Source organism: Biomphalaria glabrata, chromosome 10 (assembly GCF_947242115.1).
Source record: "Biomphalaria glabrata chromosome 10, xgBioGlab47.1, whole genome shotgun sequence".
Classification (NCBI taxonomy): domain Eukaryota; kingdom Metazoa; phylum Mollusca; class Gastropoda; family Planorbidae; genus Biomphalaria; species Biomphalaria glabrata.
In genome coordinates, this window is record NC_074720.1 from 11,295,995 (window position 1) to 11,315,464 (window position 19,470).

Below are 19,470 nucleotides of genomic sequence, written 5' to 3' on the forward strand. Positions count from 1 at the left end.
GTATTTTTCTGTTGGTTTTATTACTATTAATAAAAATGAAGAAGAATTTTGGAATGACAATGGACAGCCCTCAGAATTATGTTCTCTCGACGTCGTGTAAGTCCTGGTCAGTCTGGTTCCAGTTAGCCTCCTGTGTGTTGTGTGTTAGTAGACTCTTATCGTCTCTCTGTATGTGTCACGTGTATGTCAATTTTGTGTAGACGTCGCCATGTTCTGGTGTTTAGTTTAGTCAAGTTTCCTACTTGGTATTTGTGGTGAATTGGAATTTAAAGAAAAAGGGAAATAAGCGTAAGTGTTTCCAAAGAAAAAAAAAGGGCTGAAACCATTATAAGTGACTATTGGACATGATGGAAAGATGTTTATAACGATAGGTAATGGGAATTATACACGAATCGAATACACGCAGTCACAGTAAGTTCCATGTATTAAAATCCAATATGCTGTAGGTTTCATACTAGTATACTGAAATACTAAAATAGGATTACATTATAGATACACATGTTAATTAGAGATATACACTTTGTAAAGTCGGTCATAATACATCCAGATCCAGATCCAGGCAATCAATTTCACACTTTAAGGACATTTAGGACAGAAGCAGAAATACGATGAAGCCTTGTCTAGCATATGAAAATAGAAATGTGAAAGTTAGGGTTTAGTGTTTTAGGTATTACAAGCCGACCTGCGGCGTAGCTTAGGTCCGCCCCCCCCCTTCTTTTTTTTCTGAGCCTCGCTCTCTGTCACCGCGAAAGTTACGTGGGGCAACTCTAGTCCGACTTGCAGAAATAAAAGAATTATCTTTCCATGACTTTTTCATCGTAGTGTCCCGCATGGTTGTACAACGAAGAGAATTATATGCATATAGATTGCTACTATACATTTTAGTCTCCTGTTCTTAAGTGTCTCTACGTTGAGTGATTTTTCTTATGGTGTTCCACTAGTCAAATGTAAACACTCACGGATCTATTTTCCTTTGTTCGAATTGTTTGTTTTATTGTTGTTTGCTTGAATTGTACAAATGTATTGTAATTTACTCTAATGCTTCGTTTTGATTTATTTCCCCGTCAATATGGGGACTATTCGATAACTTTTAATTTACTATAACATCTAGGTACTTTGAGTTTTTAGTCTGTGTGACTAGTTTACAATGAAAAGTATGTAGTTTTTTTTAATTTCTTTTAGTTTTGCTTTTTTAGTTTCTCTGAGTTATTCAAATTTCTTTGGGGCACAAAGACATGCTCTATTTTCAAATATTTCAGCGTCTTGAGTTATTCTTTATTGTTCTATATATTTTGCAATCTGCAAATAGTCCAACTTTTGTTCCTGAATTTATGCAAATATGAATTATTATATTATTTATGTTAATTAAAAAGGTTTGGACCAAAGACCTAAGGTCTTAATTGCAATGAATTTGATTATGAAAATTGATGATGAGTGCAGTGACTATGCAAACCCAGTTGCGACCTGAATATTTGGTCACATCTAATGAAGACCAAGTGGTTGCCCTCCATGATCTGTTTTATTTTCGTTTTCTGACCCTGTCTACGGCAAGGACATTTCCTTCTGTCTGGAAATCCTGAATTCGTTGAAGTAATGGACCAGGAGGGCCACGACATTTTAATGTTTTTATAATTTTAGCAAACTGTAGGGATGTACTTTATCAAATGCTTTAGAGAAGTCTAATAAAAGGACATAGGAGGAGCAGTGGCTGAGCGCTAAAGTGCTTGGCTTCCGAACCGGGGGTTCCAATATTTTTTATTTCGGGATCTTTGGGCAGATCTGAGTCCATCCAGCTCTAAAGGGTACCTGATATTAGTTGGGGAAAAGTAAAGACGGTTTTTCGATGTGCTGGCCACATGTCACCTTTGTTAACCTTTTGCCACAGAAGAAGATGACCTTTACATCATCTGCCCTACAGATCACAAGGTCTGAAAGGTGAACTTTACTAATAAAATGACATCTATTAGTTCACTATTATGTTAGCTTAATATGTTTGGTTCACTGGTTTGTGATATTGCTTAAAACAAATATGATTTCTAGTATTTTACATGTGATGCTAGCGTAATACTAGTCAGTAGTTTCCTGGATCAGATTGATCTATTTTTCTAAATGGATAGAGAAGGGTGTGACAATAACTTCTTTATTAATCTCTCGTTACTCTACCTTGATATATAGCGGAGTATTTTGAACAGTAGTGCTATCTTGATGCTGGGTTCTTTGAGTAAATTAGATTAGATCATATAGCTTGATACTTATTTTATATTAGTTTATCTAATGACATCTCTCTTTGATAATCCAAACTTTTGGGCTAAACAATTTCTCGCTCATAATCTGTCTTATGTAGGTCGGGGGTGTCTGCTATCGAAAATAACATCCCCCAACTTGAGGTCCACCTGTTGCTGTGTCCATCGCCGCAACGCCACGAGAACCTTTTGCCCCAGCGTTTCCATGGAGACAGATAATGCATGGCGCCAGATGTGGAATGCGTCATAATTTGAATGTTGAGAACTCGATTAACTTGAGCAGCCTTCAATCTACCCTTCATTCCCCCCCCCCTTTTTTTAAAGTCATGCCAGGGTGAGCCTTTCTCTCCCCCTCCCCCCCCCCACCAGCCCACCCATACTCACAGATGATTAAAACAACGCTCATTCGAACATGACCACTGTCAAAGCTAAAAATAATAAAAAGCGGAATGTATTAGCCTTAGACATAAATGATTTCGCCTGCTTGTCACGTGGTCTGATGAATTATTAAACATCTTTTTTTTTTTTTTTTACTGATTTTGTGTTTGTCTTCTATCCTCTTTCCCAGACTCCCAGCGGGTCGAGTCGGAGGAGGGCTCGTGGTAGGATGTATGGCATGCTGTTTGAGAGTATCCAGTTCTTCATCAAGCAAGATTATGGCACAGACATTTGGTCCACCGTCTTGGAAGCTGCGGGAATTCCCAATGTTATATTTATTCCACACAAGGTACGTCAGTTTTATTGACATTTTGTTATACAATTCTAATCCATTCTCAGGACTAAAACTGTAGAACTTTGTTTATTTGTTTAACATGCTTCGGGTGTGCCTTCAGGGTTGAAGAAAATCTGCATCCTTGCCCAAAACTTCCACAAGACGAGTGGTGGTGACTGCGGGCAGGGTATGAACCTGTATTTACCTCTCTAGGCAACTCAAGGTTCAGATAAAGGCCCCTAGAAATATTTAACACAGGCATGTACTATTTGGAATTATAAAGGATCCTTAAATAGCCGCTTATTTCAAAAAGCGTAAGGCCTTGTTCTAAATACAGCGCCTGCAGCGAGATCAAACAATTGATGTACATCAAAAATCGTAAACCGTCGTAGGCCTATTATGAACAAACATCAAACAAACAACCATCAAACAAATAACCATCAAACAAACAACCATCAAACAAACAACCATCAAAAAAAAGAACCATCTTTTCAATTATAAAAAAAAAAACAACATGTGCTTGTTTTATATTACAAAATATTTTTATTTGCTAAAAAAACATTACAAGTTGAGTTTTATGTGGTGCTTATATCTTATTTATACCATGTGCATATAAATGAAGTTGTCAGTACTATATCTCTAGGCCTGGTTCCACAAGGACAAAGATCCTCGCGAGAACGGGCCTCCCGAGCATCTTTACAGTCCTCAGGCAACGCCGCCAGCGCTGGCTCGGACATGTTCACCGGATGGAGGACAATCGAATCCCGAAAATCATTCTCTAAGGGAATCTTTCGTCTGGCTCAAGAAAAACTGGTCTCCCCCACCTCCGTTACGTTGATGTGATATAAAGGGATTTAAAATCAGTGAACATTGATACTGACCATTGGGAAGACATAGCCTTAGCCCGCACTAGTTGGAGAGAGACGATGACCAAGAAAGCTATAAACAGCGAGAAAACATGGGCCTCAGCTCTTGAAGAAAAGCGTGCCACACGGAAAATAACCAGTTCCTCTACCACCAAAGCGAAGGCCACCTTGACCTGCAATATATGTGGACGGGAGTATCTCTCCAAAATAGGGCTCCACAGTCATGTGAAAAAGTGTTCGAGATGAACCCTAGTGTTGTACGACTGAAGAAAGCCAATATCTCTCCAGGCCATAGTTTTCGGTAAAGGTGTGAAGTGTGGAATCGCTGTAAAATAAAAAGTTAGGGCCACATTTCGAGAAGGTGTTAATTGGCCTACTGTGAAGTGGCGAGAGAGAGAGAGAGACACCTATGATCCAAGCACCTGGGATAATAAGTCAGACTTCAGACTCCAAATCTCTAGCTGGTGAGAAGCTACTAAATAAATTTAGTGACGTGCCTAAAGAGACATAACTTATATATTTTAAAATTTAAAAATACGATTATCTTGTTTGTTGTTTTTGGATAGTATAAAGTAAGTTGTGTTTCCCTTTCAGACCTTGAGATCTATGAGGTAGATGATGTAAAGATCGTCTGTTTCTGTGGCCAACGGCTTATGAGGGTGTCGTGTGGTCTTAACAACGACCTTTACTCTTCCCAGACTTATGTCATGTTCCCATTAGAGCTGGGTGGACTCAAGAGGCGCCCTAAAGATATCGAAAAAAAAAATCGCAGTCTTCACAAGGATTCGAATCGAGTACCCCTCTTTAGGATAAGCCTTATTTAATTTTGATCTCTGCGTATTATCCTGAGTTGAGTATTTGGATAATTCTAAAACTGCCAAACCAGAAGTCTGAGTTGTACAAATGTTGAAACTCACTGAACCCTTTAGATAAGCGGGCACCCTGCTATGAGCACACAAACCACTAAACAAAAGTGCAAGATCACGTCATTTATTCAGAACAAGATTCGTATACATGGAATGTAACGCCTGACTCATACGCACGTGCAGAGGCTTGTCTAGTAAGTCGGGAAGAAATGGGAACTTAACGCATTTCTTTTTTCTTTACAATGTTCACATCTCTATTTTGAAACATGAGTTTGTCTCCCTTTTATAAGTATGACCAAATACATTTATTGGTCTAGTTTTGGTCGTCAACACTGTCAATAAAAAAGTTTTTTATGTTCTTATTTCTTTTTTTTTTTAACCATTCTTTCTCTCTCTCACTATCGTTCACTTTCTCTCTCCTTCTTTATCACTATCCCTCTCTCCCTCTCTCTCTCCCTCTCCCTATCTCCCTCTGTCTCCCTCTCTCTCTCTCCCTCTCTCTCTATCTCTATCTCTTTTTTTAATTTATCTATTTTAACAACACGGTGTCTTTCGTGTTCTTCAAGGTGTCTTTCGTGTTCTTCAACCTTTTCGGTTAAACACTCCTCTATCTCCCTCTTTCTCTCCCTCTCTCTCTCCCTCCTCTATCTCTCTCTTCCTTGTTCTCTTGTATTTCAAATCTTCTTTCGATATCACACCTTTTCTGAAACGTTCAGCTTTCATTTAATAGTCTCTGTATTTCTAAAACTCTCAACCTTCCTACATCCCTCTCTCTCTCTCTCTCTCTCTCTCTCTCTCTCACACACACACACACACACACACAAATTTTCTCCCTATTTCATATGTGTAAATAACTGTTTAAATACCTCTCATTGCTAAAGTTCCTCTTATATTTGACATATCATTAAAATCTAATCACTCAAACATTAATTAAATTTATCTCTGGGCGTAGACTTCGGGTTAAGGAGTCTTTAATATCTCATCAATGTGTTGAGAACCACTGACCAACATCCATATTATTTCCCATGCTGACCAGCCGCACCAGAGTGACCTTGATGATAAATGACCATGTACAATGAGCTCTTGGAAGACAGATGGCAAGAATGTAGACCTCAACATTCACGGCCAATAACTCTTTTTTAAACTGATTCGACTTCTGAGCGATTACTTCCCCTGTGGCCTCTAGACAACCCTGATATTGATTGCTTACTTCTCTCTTTTGTCCCGTAAACTCGATATTGATTGTATCCCCTTAATTCAGATTGATTATAAGCAATCCTATCAAGCTTTGTGATCTAACAGATTAATACACAGAAACCTTCGACATAGTGTCTTGGTTAGGAATGTAATTTGTGATATTTTCACCTTACGAAAATAGAATCGGAATGTATAAACGTTTAGTATATAAAAGTACTGTTCCCCTTTCAGTTCCCTTGCAGTCTATAGGGCAGATAGATGTAAACTGTTTCTTTGGCAAACGGTTAACGAGCAGGGTGTCATGTGGCCAGTGCAACGATCAACCGTCAGTTACCCATTAGATATTGTGAACTCAGGGACGCCCAAAAAATCACAGTCTTTACCTCAGGTTCGGTAGCCAAGCGCTTAACCACACAGCGACCTTATTTTTAGTGTCCTGATATTTGTTTTTGTTACCTCTGTGACGAAATATGCAATCAAATTACTACACTATTTTTGGTTAGAACCAGTCTGCATAAGTGTATACATTTTAAGGAAGATCCAATATATTCAAACAACTTTTGTAGCCGAAACATGTCTAAAAGTAGGTCCGAACCCGTGCCGTTTTTGTCGCTTCACAATATGATAGAGTTCTTCCTATTAGCCGAACAACGTGTAGACGTATAGTGAGGTACACTTGTTTTATTTGGGATCACAATAAATAGTTCGTAGATAACATGTTCAAACTTCAAAGACTATTCTAGACAATGTCGGTGAAGTTCAAGTCAGTGACCCACTTTTAGTGTGAACCATACCTGGTGAGCCGAGTGTAGGTAAATCATTTGTCTTTGAACCATTTGTCGGGGAACAATTTGTCAAGTGAAAGAATTGTCTATTGGGAAAGAATTGTCTGTAGGGGAAAGAATGCTCATTAATTCAGTTGTCTGCAAAAAGTTTGTCGTAGAACCTAATATCGATAATGACGTTTCTTAATTATAATTCATACAATTTTCTTGTCTAATAAATAATAAATTAATGTAATAGATATAATAACCGTCTTGCAGATCGGTTTCTCAGACTTGCCCTTCTGTTTGCTTAGTTTTTATGTCCAAATGACAGTTCCATAACTAAACAGAACATTAGCATCAATTACAGCTTGTTCGCTTATGATACACTTCACAACAAAACATAACGCCAACGCTAAAACACCAGATTTGTTTGTTTGTTCTACATGTCTACGACGTTCCTTCAGATTCTGAAGATAATCTACTTCCTAGTCCAAACTTCGCGCAGGATGACATGGGATGATACGTGGAAGGATATGATCCCGGGACCATCAAGACGACCGCACGACCAGCTGTCATCCACAGATTCATTAACACACTGACCTGACACATGTTACACACATAATAATATGAACTCCTACCGGGTGGATTAATTGTAGGTATCAACATCAGCACATCTTCACAGTGTAAACCCCTTGACCTCCTTTAATGATCCAAAGTTTTGGAGAGATTCGTCGAAGAAGAAACGGCGTTTCAAGTTTGTCAATATTGTTTTATATTCTTAAGTGGATTTGTGTCGATTTAATACCATTAAACTAACCTTCGCTTGGATTCACTAGATTTACATGTACTATTATATGTTTATGTTAACCACATATTAACAGCACCACAGTATTCAAATATCAACGCAAAGAGATTGTAGTAGTAGATATGAAATGTATTCAGAAAATTAATTTCTAGTATGGCCAACCGTTTTAACGTTGTGTAGTAGCTCTAGTGAAAGATTTAGTCTCGGCACCACTATCTGAGATGAACATCACAGCGGTTTCTAAACCAGGCAGCTCTCCATATAGTTTGACTTCGATTTGGGTGTAATGGGGCCAGTGTTTTAGTCGAGCCTATTGATAAAGCATGCAGTTTTGTAGGACATGGTCGGCCTTCTCTGGTGATATTGGTATAGTAATCTGAACCCCCCCCCCCCCCCAACATAATAATGAGAACGAAAAAGAAAACATAATCACGTGATTGAAATGTTTACTTTTGGATACAAATCCCTTGGCAAAGAAAACATTTTCTTTGATCGACCAGAGCTCATTACAATTACTGTCTCAAACAAAAAAAATGCATTTCTTTCAAGAGTTAATTTGTTTGTTCAAGAAGGCTCCTAAATTCAGTCCAAATTGAGGCGCTTGCTATAAATCAAAGAGCCGCCTCATAAAACAAGGAACTGAAGTGTATTAATTGTAGGGAAATCGTCAACACTTGCAGAGGAAAAAAACAAAAAAAAAAGTTAGCATTGTTCCCCTATCAACACCCCCACCCCCTCTCACTACATCCTGATGAGGTGGTCAATTAATTTTACTTTTTGTTTACAGACCTACCCTGATGAATGGATGGTCAATCTGGCCAAGGCCACCTGTCAGACATTGTCCAATCAAAACTTAAATGAGGTCATGCTGTACTTCGGCACGTGCTTTGTCAACTTCTGCTGCAAGTTTTCATACGACAAGATTCTAAGGTATGCGCGCCCCAACTGTATCATTTCGAAGTAAGGCATTCGTGACGTAGTGCCGTCTTTTAATTCCATATTTTTCTGTACTTAAAATATTCTTCCCGTATCGATTGTCGGTATTGAGACCTCAATGACCAAACACCAACTGTTCTGTTTGATTGAATCTATTCGACTTCTGTATGAGCTGAACCAGGATTACAAGCTTCATAAGATAGTTGTAAAACAAAAAATAAAAATATTAGATTCTATTACTCTGTACGATATGGTGACAAAAAAAAGGAGGGAGGTGTATGTTATTTTTTAAAAATCTTATTTAAAAAATGGGCGTAAGTGTCAATCAGACCTTTCGCTATTTTAAGGAAATGATAAAAACTAAGTTTCAAAAGTACAGCTCGCTATAACAGATTGCGGTGACTGTAAAGAAATGTTACTCAATACTTTCAAAATGTATAACAATATTAACAGTTTTTTTTCGCTCCACCACAGGCTGGCAGGGAGGAACTACAGAGATTTCTTGAATGAAATCGACAATGTCCATGAGACTATACGATTTTCACATCCCAAGATGCAAGTGAGTAGATTACATGAGCATGGCCGAGTTCTAAAATATAATTGAGTTGTTTGTATCCAAAAACACGTCACAACATTCAGAGAACTTTATTTCTCCTGTATAATTCCCTTGAATTTGGCTCATAAAAGATGTTTGCACGAGACTCACAGCCAATGCTTGTTCTAGTAAAGACAAATTTACAAAAAAGGCTGTAAATTACAACTAATTGGCCTGCTATTTTCTTTAGATAATAAAATAATCCAATTAGTAAATAGAATTTTGAATTTCTTCTTTTGTAGTGGCTGCCGTAGGGGAAAGCTGCTTTTATTTTTAACAGTAGCCAAAGTTTGTCTTTGTGTGTGTAGAGCTTTTTGAAAAGTCCTTTTACATTGTATTTCAGTTAGATGCAGTCTTATTTTGGTTTTCTGAATGAGCATGCTGTTTGTTTATAAGACCATTTGTGTTATTCAGTAATTCCATGAGATTTACACTATCAACACTTCAACCAAGATACAAAATGAAACACTTTTTTAAAAAGAAATTTAAAAACTACAATACAATGTAAATCTCGTATGGGTGCCATGAAGGTCTGAGATTTATGTAACGTAAGGCATGAGTACACTATGCAACCAACCTACAGGGACCGCCAACAAATCACCTTACTTTTTGTTGTTTTCTTGTCATCTAATATATAAAACACAATGTAAGGAGCATGTGTATATGTCCCGCATAGAAATCAAAACCGTTTGACCAATCTTTATCAAACTTGGCATGAATGTTCTTTAGACTATGGCGGAGACCGTAGCGTAGGCTTAATGTCCCTCCCAAAACCAAGGGCACCGAAAATACAAAAATACCTAAATTTATCTCTATTAAAATATTACGGAACGAAACTTTTTAAAACATCGGGTAAACCAGTTTTTACGTATGTAAATCCAATCCACTAAATCAAGAATACGCAAACTAAGGCCCCATGGCCGCGGGTTATATCCTACTAGTCTAATATATAACGTAAAAAAAATGTAAGGTTTATGTCTATGATAGGATTCCAAGTATAATTGACCAACTTAACGTGGCTCTAATGATTCATAGATAAAAGTGGTGATCTTAGGATAGGTAAAAGTTGACTACCACAGCCGTAGGAGTAAAAAAATAAATAAATACATACATAAAAATACTTGCAGTGCACTGCGGGGTACGCCTGTTGATCTGTTTCTATGCATTAATTTTTTTTTTGTATGGCCTTAATCTCCAATCATTTTTTTTTTAACTTTCACTAAACGGGCCATATTTTAACGACCCCCCCCCCCCCAACATTCTTTTTAGCCCGTGAATAAGTTTATCTGTTACAATGTAATTTAACGTCCCGCTTTCTTTCCTTCTCTCTCTCTCTCTGTTCCTCTTCCTACTAGATGATATAAGAGTATCCTTACATCTATCTTCAGAGTCCGTCCTTCATCGTCCAATCAGAAGACAGGACTGGTTGTATCCTCATCTACCGCTCTATGAGGACTGGCTTCACCTACTACGTCATTGGTCAGCTGATGCAGTGTGCAAAGATGTTCTTTAAGGTGAGCCGTCATTCGTGATCCGCATCGCTTTAGTAGTTGACTGCTTGTGTGGCACAGTAAGGCCACATTCGCATCGTTCAAGTCCATGGAAAAGACTCCCCCCCCTCTCCAAAAAGAAATATTTTGAATTACGTTTAATAAATGATATAATAAATTGATCAAAGGTATAAAGCTCAATTAAAGACGATCGATTCTCTCTGCATCATAATGTAGTCTACCCTGTTCAATCCTTGGCTTGTGAGATCTTATGCTTCAAAAATGCTTCAAAAATGTATTCCACCGTTCTTGAATGTATTGCAATTGTTTTATTTTTAAAAGCATGTTTTGTTTTAAACAGGCAATTTTATTTTCAAAGGGAAACTTGAAACTGTAGTGTTACTGTTGAAAACTTCTCTTTCTCTTCTTTTTGTTCTCGTTTACTGTATTGTATTGCTTAAAGAGTTCTATTTTGACATACAAACCGGATTTCAATATACGAATGTAAACAGATGTCTGGGATAAATTTATCTTGGAAAATTACACATGCGCAAGAATTAAAATTCAGGCTGATAGAATTCCATTAAAAAATCCAGACAAAAGTCCTGTCAGAAACCCATTCACAAGTCCTTTCAGAAACTCCGACAAAGTATTTCAGAAACCCAGACAGAAGACTTGTCGGACTCATGGACTAAAAGCATGTCAGAGACCGATAAAATAAAATAGAACTTACAACTAACTCACCAGAATGACACTTGAAAAAAGACATTTTTTTTTCCTACACGGCCACACTCTGGTACGAGAAACGAGTACAAACATGGGCGATGTATTCAGTGCAATAAAATCATAGGACCATCTCTTCTCTCTGATTGCATGTGTGTGTGTGTGTGTGTGTGTGTGAGAGAGAGAGAGAGAGTTACAAAGCCCTCATTAATACTCTACTAAAAAATAAACAAGGTAAAAAGCAGTTGGATTGAGAAATATGATTCCAAAGCAACTTTCCAACTGGAGGTTATCCCCCTTGATTAAGCGCGGTTTTGAATTATACGGAGTACAAGAGAGTTGTCTGCTCTTTGGAGCCGGTAGCGATTATGTCCCCCTGATATTTGAACTTAAGGACATTGACATAATCGTCCCGGTCCCATTTATCTTCTGATTGACGCAGACGAACAAGAGATGAATAAGTTCCACGAATATTCCTCTGATTTTTTTTACCATAGTACTTTTCATTTCATTGTTTTACTTCGAGTATTCAAATGTATACGATGTACACAAGTATTAACTTCAGACTAACATCACAAACGAAATCAATCAAGGTCTACAAATTTGAATCACACGTTTCTGTGCTGCTAAGATTTTACATTTCATGTCCGTCCGTCTTTCTGTCTTCAGGTTGACGTTGAGATTAAAGTCTTGGAAGAAATCGTGACAGACAAAGGCTGCCACGTGACGTTCAGGCTAGACTACGATAACATCGGGTACACTCCCCCTGTGGGCAAGGGAGACTCGGGGGTGTACCTCAGCTCTTACCCCGAGATTAAAAGCTCCACTTTCTTTAAGGTGAGTCACAAAAGCCAAACACATTTTTTCTACACGGAAACGGAAGCATCCATGTCAAGCTTTGTATCCCAGAATACCTTCCCCACTTGGGTGTCACTGCGACACACTAAAGAGTCATCCCAGCTAAATTTTCTTTGCCTAATAACATTAAAGTAAAGTCAAGTAACATTTTTCAGACCTTGTGATCTATTGGGCAGATGATGTAAATGTCATCTGTTTCTATGGCCAACGGTTAGCTATGCGGCTTGCTCAACCACCCACCGCCTTCACGTTCCCCAACTAGTGTCATGTACCCTCTGGATTTGGGTTATCTCAGGGGCCAACTTTTCTAATCATATGACTTGTTTACAAAGCTTATATCAACTCTTTCTGTCTGTCTGTCTGTCTGGTAAAAGGTGTACACGTTATTTCTCCCTCACTCATTCTCAGATCAAGCTGAAACTTCGAATAATTAACATAGGCAAGACATGAATCAATTTTTAAAAAATCAACCCATCGCATAATTAGTTACTGGTAAATAGCAAGAACAGAAACTAGTATTTCAGTATACACACACACACACACACACACACACACATATATATGGCTAAATTTGTTGGGTTTAGTCCCCTTAAATAATTGTTAAAGCTATTTCTCCCTCATGCATTCTCCGATCACGTTGATACTTAAAACACTTATTTATTGCACCTAACAAAACATGAATCAATAAACAAAAATACTCAATTAGTCATTTTATTATTGGTAATTATTTTTTTTGGTTGATATCAAATAAGGGAAATAACTTGCACATTATGGCATGATATGGTATAAGAACGGAGTTCTTCCCCTTTAGATAAAATTTATTTAAAGGGTTTTTTAAATATTTTGCTTATTTTTACGTTACAGACGTTCAAAAATGAAAATTATTACATCCTAGCCTAGGCCTCTTCCACGACAATATGGGATGACAGAAGGGCAGGGTTCGAACCCACGACCATTAAGACAACAGTTCAGAGCGCATACCACACGACCTCGGGGCGTGGTGGATAGGGGGTAAGCCGCTTGGCTCCCATACCGATGGGTCTTGGTTTCGAATCTCGGTGAGGACTGAGATTATGAATTTCGTGATGTTCTACCGTAGAAAGGGGAAACTAAAAGCAGTTGGGCGTTGTGCTGGCCGTAAGACATCCTCGTTAAGTGTCTGTCATAGAAGCCTATAGAATACGTTTGAAGGTCATCAACTATGTTTATCTGCTTAATGATGCCTGTTTCCGGCGGTTATTAATCAAAAAGAGTGTCGAAATAATATACTAAGTTGTGTCTATCAAAAAAAAATGTGTAAGCTACTTTTAAATATTGCCAGAAAACAAAGTTCTAAAAGTGGTTAACGCATTTAGAATATTTTGTTGTAGGATGAAGCAGGTGATCTAATCCTCCTCCCATGTGCTTCCTGTTTCTAATCTATGTTACAAAAATATTACATCGTTTCTGGAAAACACCTAGATGGTTGAATTTTACTACACTTATTGACAATGTGTATACTGGTGTCACACAATAAAAACGTGTCAGCTCAGCTTATTTACATAGGGCATTAAAGGATACTAGTTGACCCACGGCGTAGCATACGCCGCTATTTACCGGAAGTATTCATGTAGGCAGCGTACTTTCAAGCAGAGTCTATAACTGTGCCTCCATGAGTAAGAACAACGGGCAGGGCTTCGAGATAGTTATCCCAATGTTCGCAAACAAAGCTTACAGCCGTCTTGCGAAGTTCGAGAGCAACAGTTTCGTCAATGACATTTTTTCAGATATAAAGAGTTACCTGATGCAGGAATTTTGATTACATTGAAAGACCTGTTGACTCCATGAAATATACGTGAAGCCGTGGCCATGGTTAGGAAACGAAGGGCAATACGAAGGGGCAAAATCAAAACAAAGCTACTGAGAAAAACATGCAACTATTTTAAATGACACCAGATATTGACGTGTATAAAACATGCACACATAAATGTAGTCAAATATAGAATGTATAAAGAGAAAGATTACTTGTTGCCCCCTCCCCCTTTTTTTTTCTGAGCCGTACTCTTAGTCGCCTCGAAAGCTACGTGGGGTAACTCTAGTCCGACTTTCAGAAATAAAAGCGTTATCTTTCCATGACTTCATCGTTGTGTACAGCATGGTTGGGCCATGTAGAGAATTATACATATAATAGACAATGACCAATCTTTAAAGCCCTTGCATTACTATATAAATAAACATCGGCTTGAGCTTTCATTTTATTTTCCAGCTCAGGGAATAATTAATTAAAATGTTAATATTTTTTTTTATTTATCGCACGTGCCATTGTTTCTATTCTCACATCCAATCAGCTCGTGATAATCCCCGCCAACACGATGGCTTTGTTTGTAAATCCATCCTTTCATATTAAATGTATGTCAACGTTTGTTCTATCACTCATAACGATAATAATAGTGAAACGATTGGGCGAGTAACTAATGGATGTCCAGCTTTGTTAGAATTTGCATACAGTAGTCTCAAAAGCCAGGTTTTAAAACAGTTACCAGCTACTGGCTCTGATAGGATCTCATTGAGAGAATTAAAAGTACTTCCTCATACTAAATATAGGCCAATAGTTTTCACAAACAGGGTAGCGAATATGTTTTATCTTTCTTAATAATTATGTCAGTTGATTACTTTTTATAAAGATTTGCTTGTGGCTACCTTGGAAAACAAAACGAATCGGTTGCTTCCTAACCCATAACAATGTAACCTTCACATTCACATATCTTTAAGTCTGTTGGACCTTTGGGGCGCCACACAAGAACTGTTACCGGCTTTCTCCATTACTCTCTGTCTTTCGCCTTGACTAGACTATTTCAATGATACGCCCGTCCATTCTTTGATATAGGGCTACTTTTAATATATTTGAATCAAGAAGAGTAGCCATATTTCATTTGCAATGGCCAAGTTAGATTGTATGGATAAAGCTTTGGTAAGCAGCGGCGGAGCATTCTAATGTGGCTGCAACTTGGGGGGAGTAAAGTAAAAGAGGGACATCTTATTCCTTACGAGTCAATTTACTTGTGGCTACAATTAAACCTTTTAGGTAGTATACATTTTCTATGACCGACATAAATTGTACGTGGTATATCACTTTATAATAAACTACTGTTTCAATTACTTAGTTACTATTAATAGTTAGATTTTGGCTAAATTGGACAAATATTAACGATTTCATAAAAGAAGTTTTTTTTTTTTTTTTTTTTGGGGGGGGGGTTGCAATTGTGCAAAATATGGAAGTTTTGATAAGCTATGCATTTTTAAAAGCTTATAATAATATTTTTCTGCACTTTTTGCTTTACAAACTGTAATTTGTAAGCTACTATCCGTGTAGCACTATGTCAGAGCTGTCTGCAGTGTACTTCTACTCTGCAATAGTGATCTTAACATATAGCATCTTTTGGATGTTTTTTTTTTTTGGTCTATGTATCTATAATTAATCGTTTTTTTTTACTATTTTTACAAAGATAATATCAACTTACTCTGTCTGTCTGGAAAAAGTTTGTACATGTTATTTCTCCGTTACCTAATCTCGGATCAAGCTGAAATTTTGCACAAGTATTTCTTGTACCTGACAACACAAGAATCAATGTTTAAAAATGTATTCTCTTCTTTTTCTCTCTTTATTGCTTAGCTTATTCTGTTGCTTAAAGAACGTAAACTGGATCCTAAAAATCAAAATGTACAGAAAGAGTAGCCTATACTATTGTGATAAACATGAGTATTGGGAATCCACACTAACGTTACATTGTTTAGTCAGTTGGCAGTTGTTTTTTTTAGTTGCTAATAACGCCCTTTTAGAGACTAATGGGGGAAAATTCTTGAAACTTGATTTGTAAGTAAATGTAGATAAGTAAATGTTCGATTGGTACGTACTGTAAACTTTTATAATGTAATGTTTTAGTCCTGGTTTCGAGTTCTCAAAAAATTTAAAGATATTATTCAGAGATTCTGACTTAAATTTCCCCCCCCCCCCCCCGCACACACAATAGATACCCGGTATTTTAAATACGTCAATGGAAAGTTGTTCATGTGACTATACAAATGGACTGTTGACAGTCCTCATGGATTGTTAACCACACCCATGGACTCTTGACCACATTCGTGGGCTATTGACCACACTCGTGGACTGTCGACCACACTCGTGGACTGTCAACCACACTCGCGGACTGTTGAAAACACTCGTGAACTGTTGAATACACTCGTGGACTGTTGCCCACACTCGTGAACTGTTGAATACACTCGTGGACTGTTGAAAACACTCGTGGACTGTGGACCACACTCGTGGACTGTGGACCACACTCGTGAACTGTTGAATACACTCGTGGACTGTTGAAAACACTCGTGGACTGTTGAAAACACTCGTGAACTGTTGAATACACTCGTGGACTGTTGCCCACACTCGTGGACTGTTGCCCACACTCGTGGACTGTTGACCACACTCGTGGACTGTTGACCACACCCGTGGACTGTGGACCACAATCGTGGACTGTCAATCACACTTGTGTACCATTGACAACACTCAAGGGGTGTCGATCACACTCGTGGACTATTAAACACACTTTAGGACTGTTGACAACATTCACGGACTGTTGCCCACACTCGTAGACTGTTGACCACACTCGTGGACTGTTGACCAAAGAATCTGTTGATTGACAGGAGTTTTCTGCTGTTATATATCCTGGGTATTGAAGAGAAAAACCCAGACCATAATGACCCATTATGTGTGACTTCTTTCTCCCCATTTAGTGAAAGTAATAACAAAAGTTCATATTTTATCATAGACATGCTTCTGGTGCGCTTAAAACATTCATTAACTGCTCGAAATGCTCGTGGAGGCGACATAAATCTAAATACTTTGTGTGCGTGTATAATTGCAAATTCCCTTTGTTTAAGTAACCCGCTACATCAAGCGAACTTTTTCAGGTAGCGAGTTTACACTTGGCTGATTTTACATTTCATGTTTGTAGATTACATGGCCGTCATAAACTGACTACGTCATTCCATTAGAAGCAGTAAACCTGGAGTGAACTTTTTCTTGTATTCAGGCTAGACCTTCTTTCGGTCCGAGGACTTTAAAAGTATTTTTATGGACTTGACTAAATGTTGCAGCTGCAAACGACTTGAGTGGATGCACTTCCAGTGGTGAGGAGATGAGGAAAGAAAAAACGTTTAATGGGCTTGTTTCTCGTTAGTTTTTTTAGTTGTCCAATCAGCTGTTACGATCAAGAATGCAACCCATCTCCCAGGACATTTTTGAAAAATTTTATAACAAATAGTTTGTTTTTAAGACCCAAATTGTCGACTTTCAAAATACTTTACGTGCCATTAGATTTCTTGGTATACCTCGAAGAATAAAAATAGATCATTCGATATGCTTGACATTTTAGTTCATTATTAAATGCATTTAGGTGTAAACACTACCCTGTAAAAGCAAATGTCTGTGAGTTGAAGTTTTCAGTAATAAGGTATTTATTTCGAGACATCACTTAAGGAAGTTTTTTTTTCTTTTGTGTTAGGCATTTGCTAAGTTGTTGACAGGTTTAAGGCACATCAGATTGTCAGTTCATGTAGCGCTTTAGTTTCCAGAGTGTTAATTTGGATATAGAAAGTCTCAAGTTTTTAGAATTCCAAGGCTTTTCTGTGACTATCGTAGACAACAGAAGGTATCGTCTGGCCAGCTCAAGCTAGGAGCAACCAATAAAATTTAATTTGCCATCCTGGACATTTAAAATTAAGCGCTATAATGATCTCGTTTGATCAAGTTCTCTAAAGATTTAAACTGGTCCTTTTCATGGTACTACAACCGAGCATTTCTGTACATTGATATGTTTCTATTTTTTCTCATTGCGAAACGCTCCTCAGCGAAGCGGTTAAGTATGAGATTTCAAACTGAACTGTAGACTTAGATAATATTAAGCCAAGTGAAGTGCGGTAACAAAAATATATCAATGGAGGCTTTTTTGACACATATATAAACAGCATGACCAAAAGAATGCTTAAGTCCAGCTTCAACCTTCAAATATACACGCATAATCACAATTCAAATCACAGTAGGGTAGGAGTTCAACAAATTGTCTGTTCTCTACAGCAGTTGAACATTTGTCTATTCTATACAGGAGTTCAACAATTTGTCTGTTCTATACAGCAGTTGAACAATTTGTCTATTCTATACAGGAGCTCAACAAGTTGTCTGTTCTATATAGGGGTTAAGGTTAGGGTTAGGGTTCAACAATTTGTCTGTTCTATACCTGAGTTTAGCAAAGTTTAATAAGTTTTCTGTTGTCTCTTACTTTCTAGACATTTCTTTCACAAACAATGATTGTGAGGTACAATGACAGAGCTACTTTGTGTAAATTTGATAATTTCTTTCTGTTCATGCTTGCTGGTAAAGTTAAACAGACTCTTTTCTCCTTATTTTATTCTGACAAGTGTTTTTTTCAAACCAATTATCTTGAGTAAGATACAAGTGGGCCTAGCTAATAGACATCTGCAAAACATTCACTTATGTCAACAGAAGAACCCGCCACTCAATTTAAAGTCATGAAAAAAAAATGTAAAAAATATGAACGTTTAGCACAAGTAAAAAAAAAAATAATTAAAAAACTAAGCAATTTAGTTTTTAAAAAATGTTTTGCTGAGAAAGAGATTATGTGTGAAACTATTGGAGATAGGCGTCTATGAGGGATAACTCTAAATAGCTAGCTATGATGGTGTTTCTGGTGTACAGACTATAAGAAGCGTTAAGACGTTATGTCATTTAAAATTCACACACTGCAAATTTCTAATCTCTTTCGCGTTTAGCATCATGTCATTGTTTTTATTTCTTATCTTATCTTATATGATACAGACGTTAGCTATTCTATTTAGCTGTCAACAGTGATCTTTTAATTTAACGTCTTACGCGTTATTTCTTTAATTATGTTTTTCCTACACAGTGACATTTAGAATCCCAGTATAGAAGTTATGCGAAGTTAAAAATATTAAAAAACAATAGTTAAACATAGGAACAAATTTTGAAATAAAATGTCATTCTAATTATAAAATTTAAACAAGAGAAACACAAAAAGCTTATATTAAGTGTAATTGTATCCAGTAGTTTGGATCAGTTATTTAATTTAAGGTATGATTAACCTAGACATATAAATCTGTGGGATAGAAACATTTTTTAAGAATTCTTTTTGTTTAGCTTTTAGCTTTCTTAATGCGCTATGATCCTATCACTTGTCTGGACCAGTTGTGAAAGCGGGAGGGAAGAAGAGGGTTTCTTTGTGAAAGTTTACATGATTGTTTTTTTAATGCATAAAAAAATGTTCACTCAAGGGGACTAACTTAACTTATACCACCATATCTGTCAAGAGTGATTTCTTTTCCTTGTTGAAGATACCAAATAA

At 37.3% G+C, this 19,470-nt stretch overlaps 1 protein-coding gene across 8 annotated transcripts in view; it reads left to right on the forward strand.

The window, feature by feature from the left end:
- Positions 1–19,470, forward strand: part of LOC106051598 (soluble guanylate cyclase 88E-like) — a 152,350-nt gene that overhangs the window by 113,846 nt on the left and 19,034 nt on the right. For 6 of the 8 annotated variants that reach the window (XM_056044483.1, XM_056044481.1, XM_056044488.1 and 3 more), the window contains 5 exons: positions 2,812–2,970; positions 8,244–8,386; positions 8,867–8,951; positions 10,376–10,501; positions 11,870–12,037. In XM_056044483.1, coding sequence (XP_055900458.1) covers positions 2,812–2,970; positions 8,244–8,386; positions 8,867–8,951; positions 10,376–10,501; positions 11,870–12,037 — 681 coding nt within the window. Of the gene's footprint in view, positions 1–168; positions 412–2,811; positions 2,971–8,243; positions 8,387–8,866; positions 8,952–10,375; positions 10,502–11,869; positions 12,038–19,470 lie in introns of those variants that run through there. The other 2 variants (XM_056044489.1, XM_056044485.1) reach the window with 2 other exon arrangements.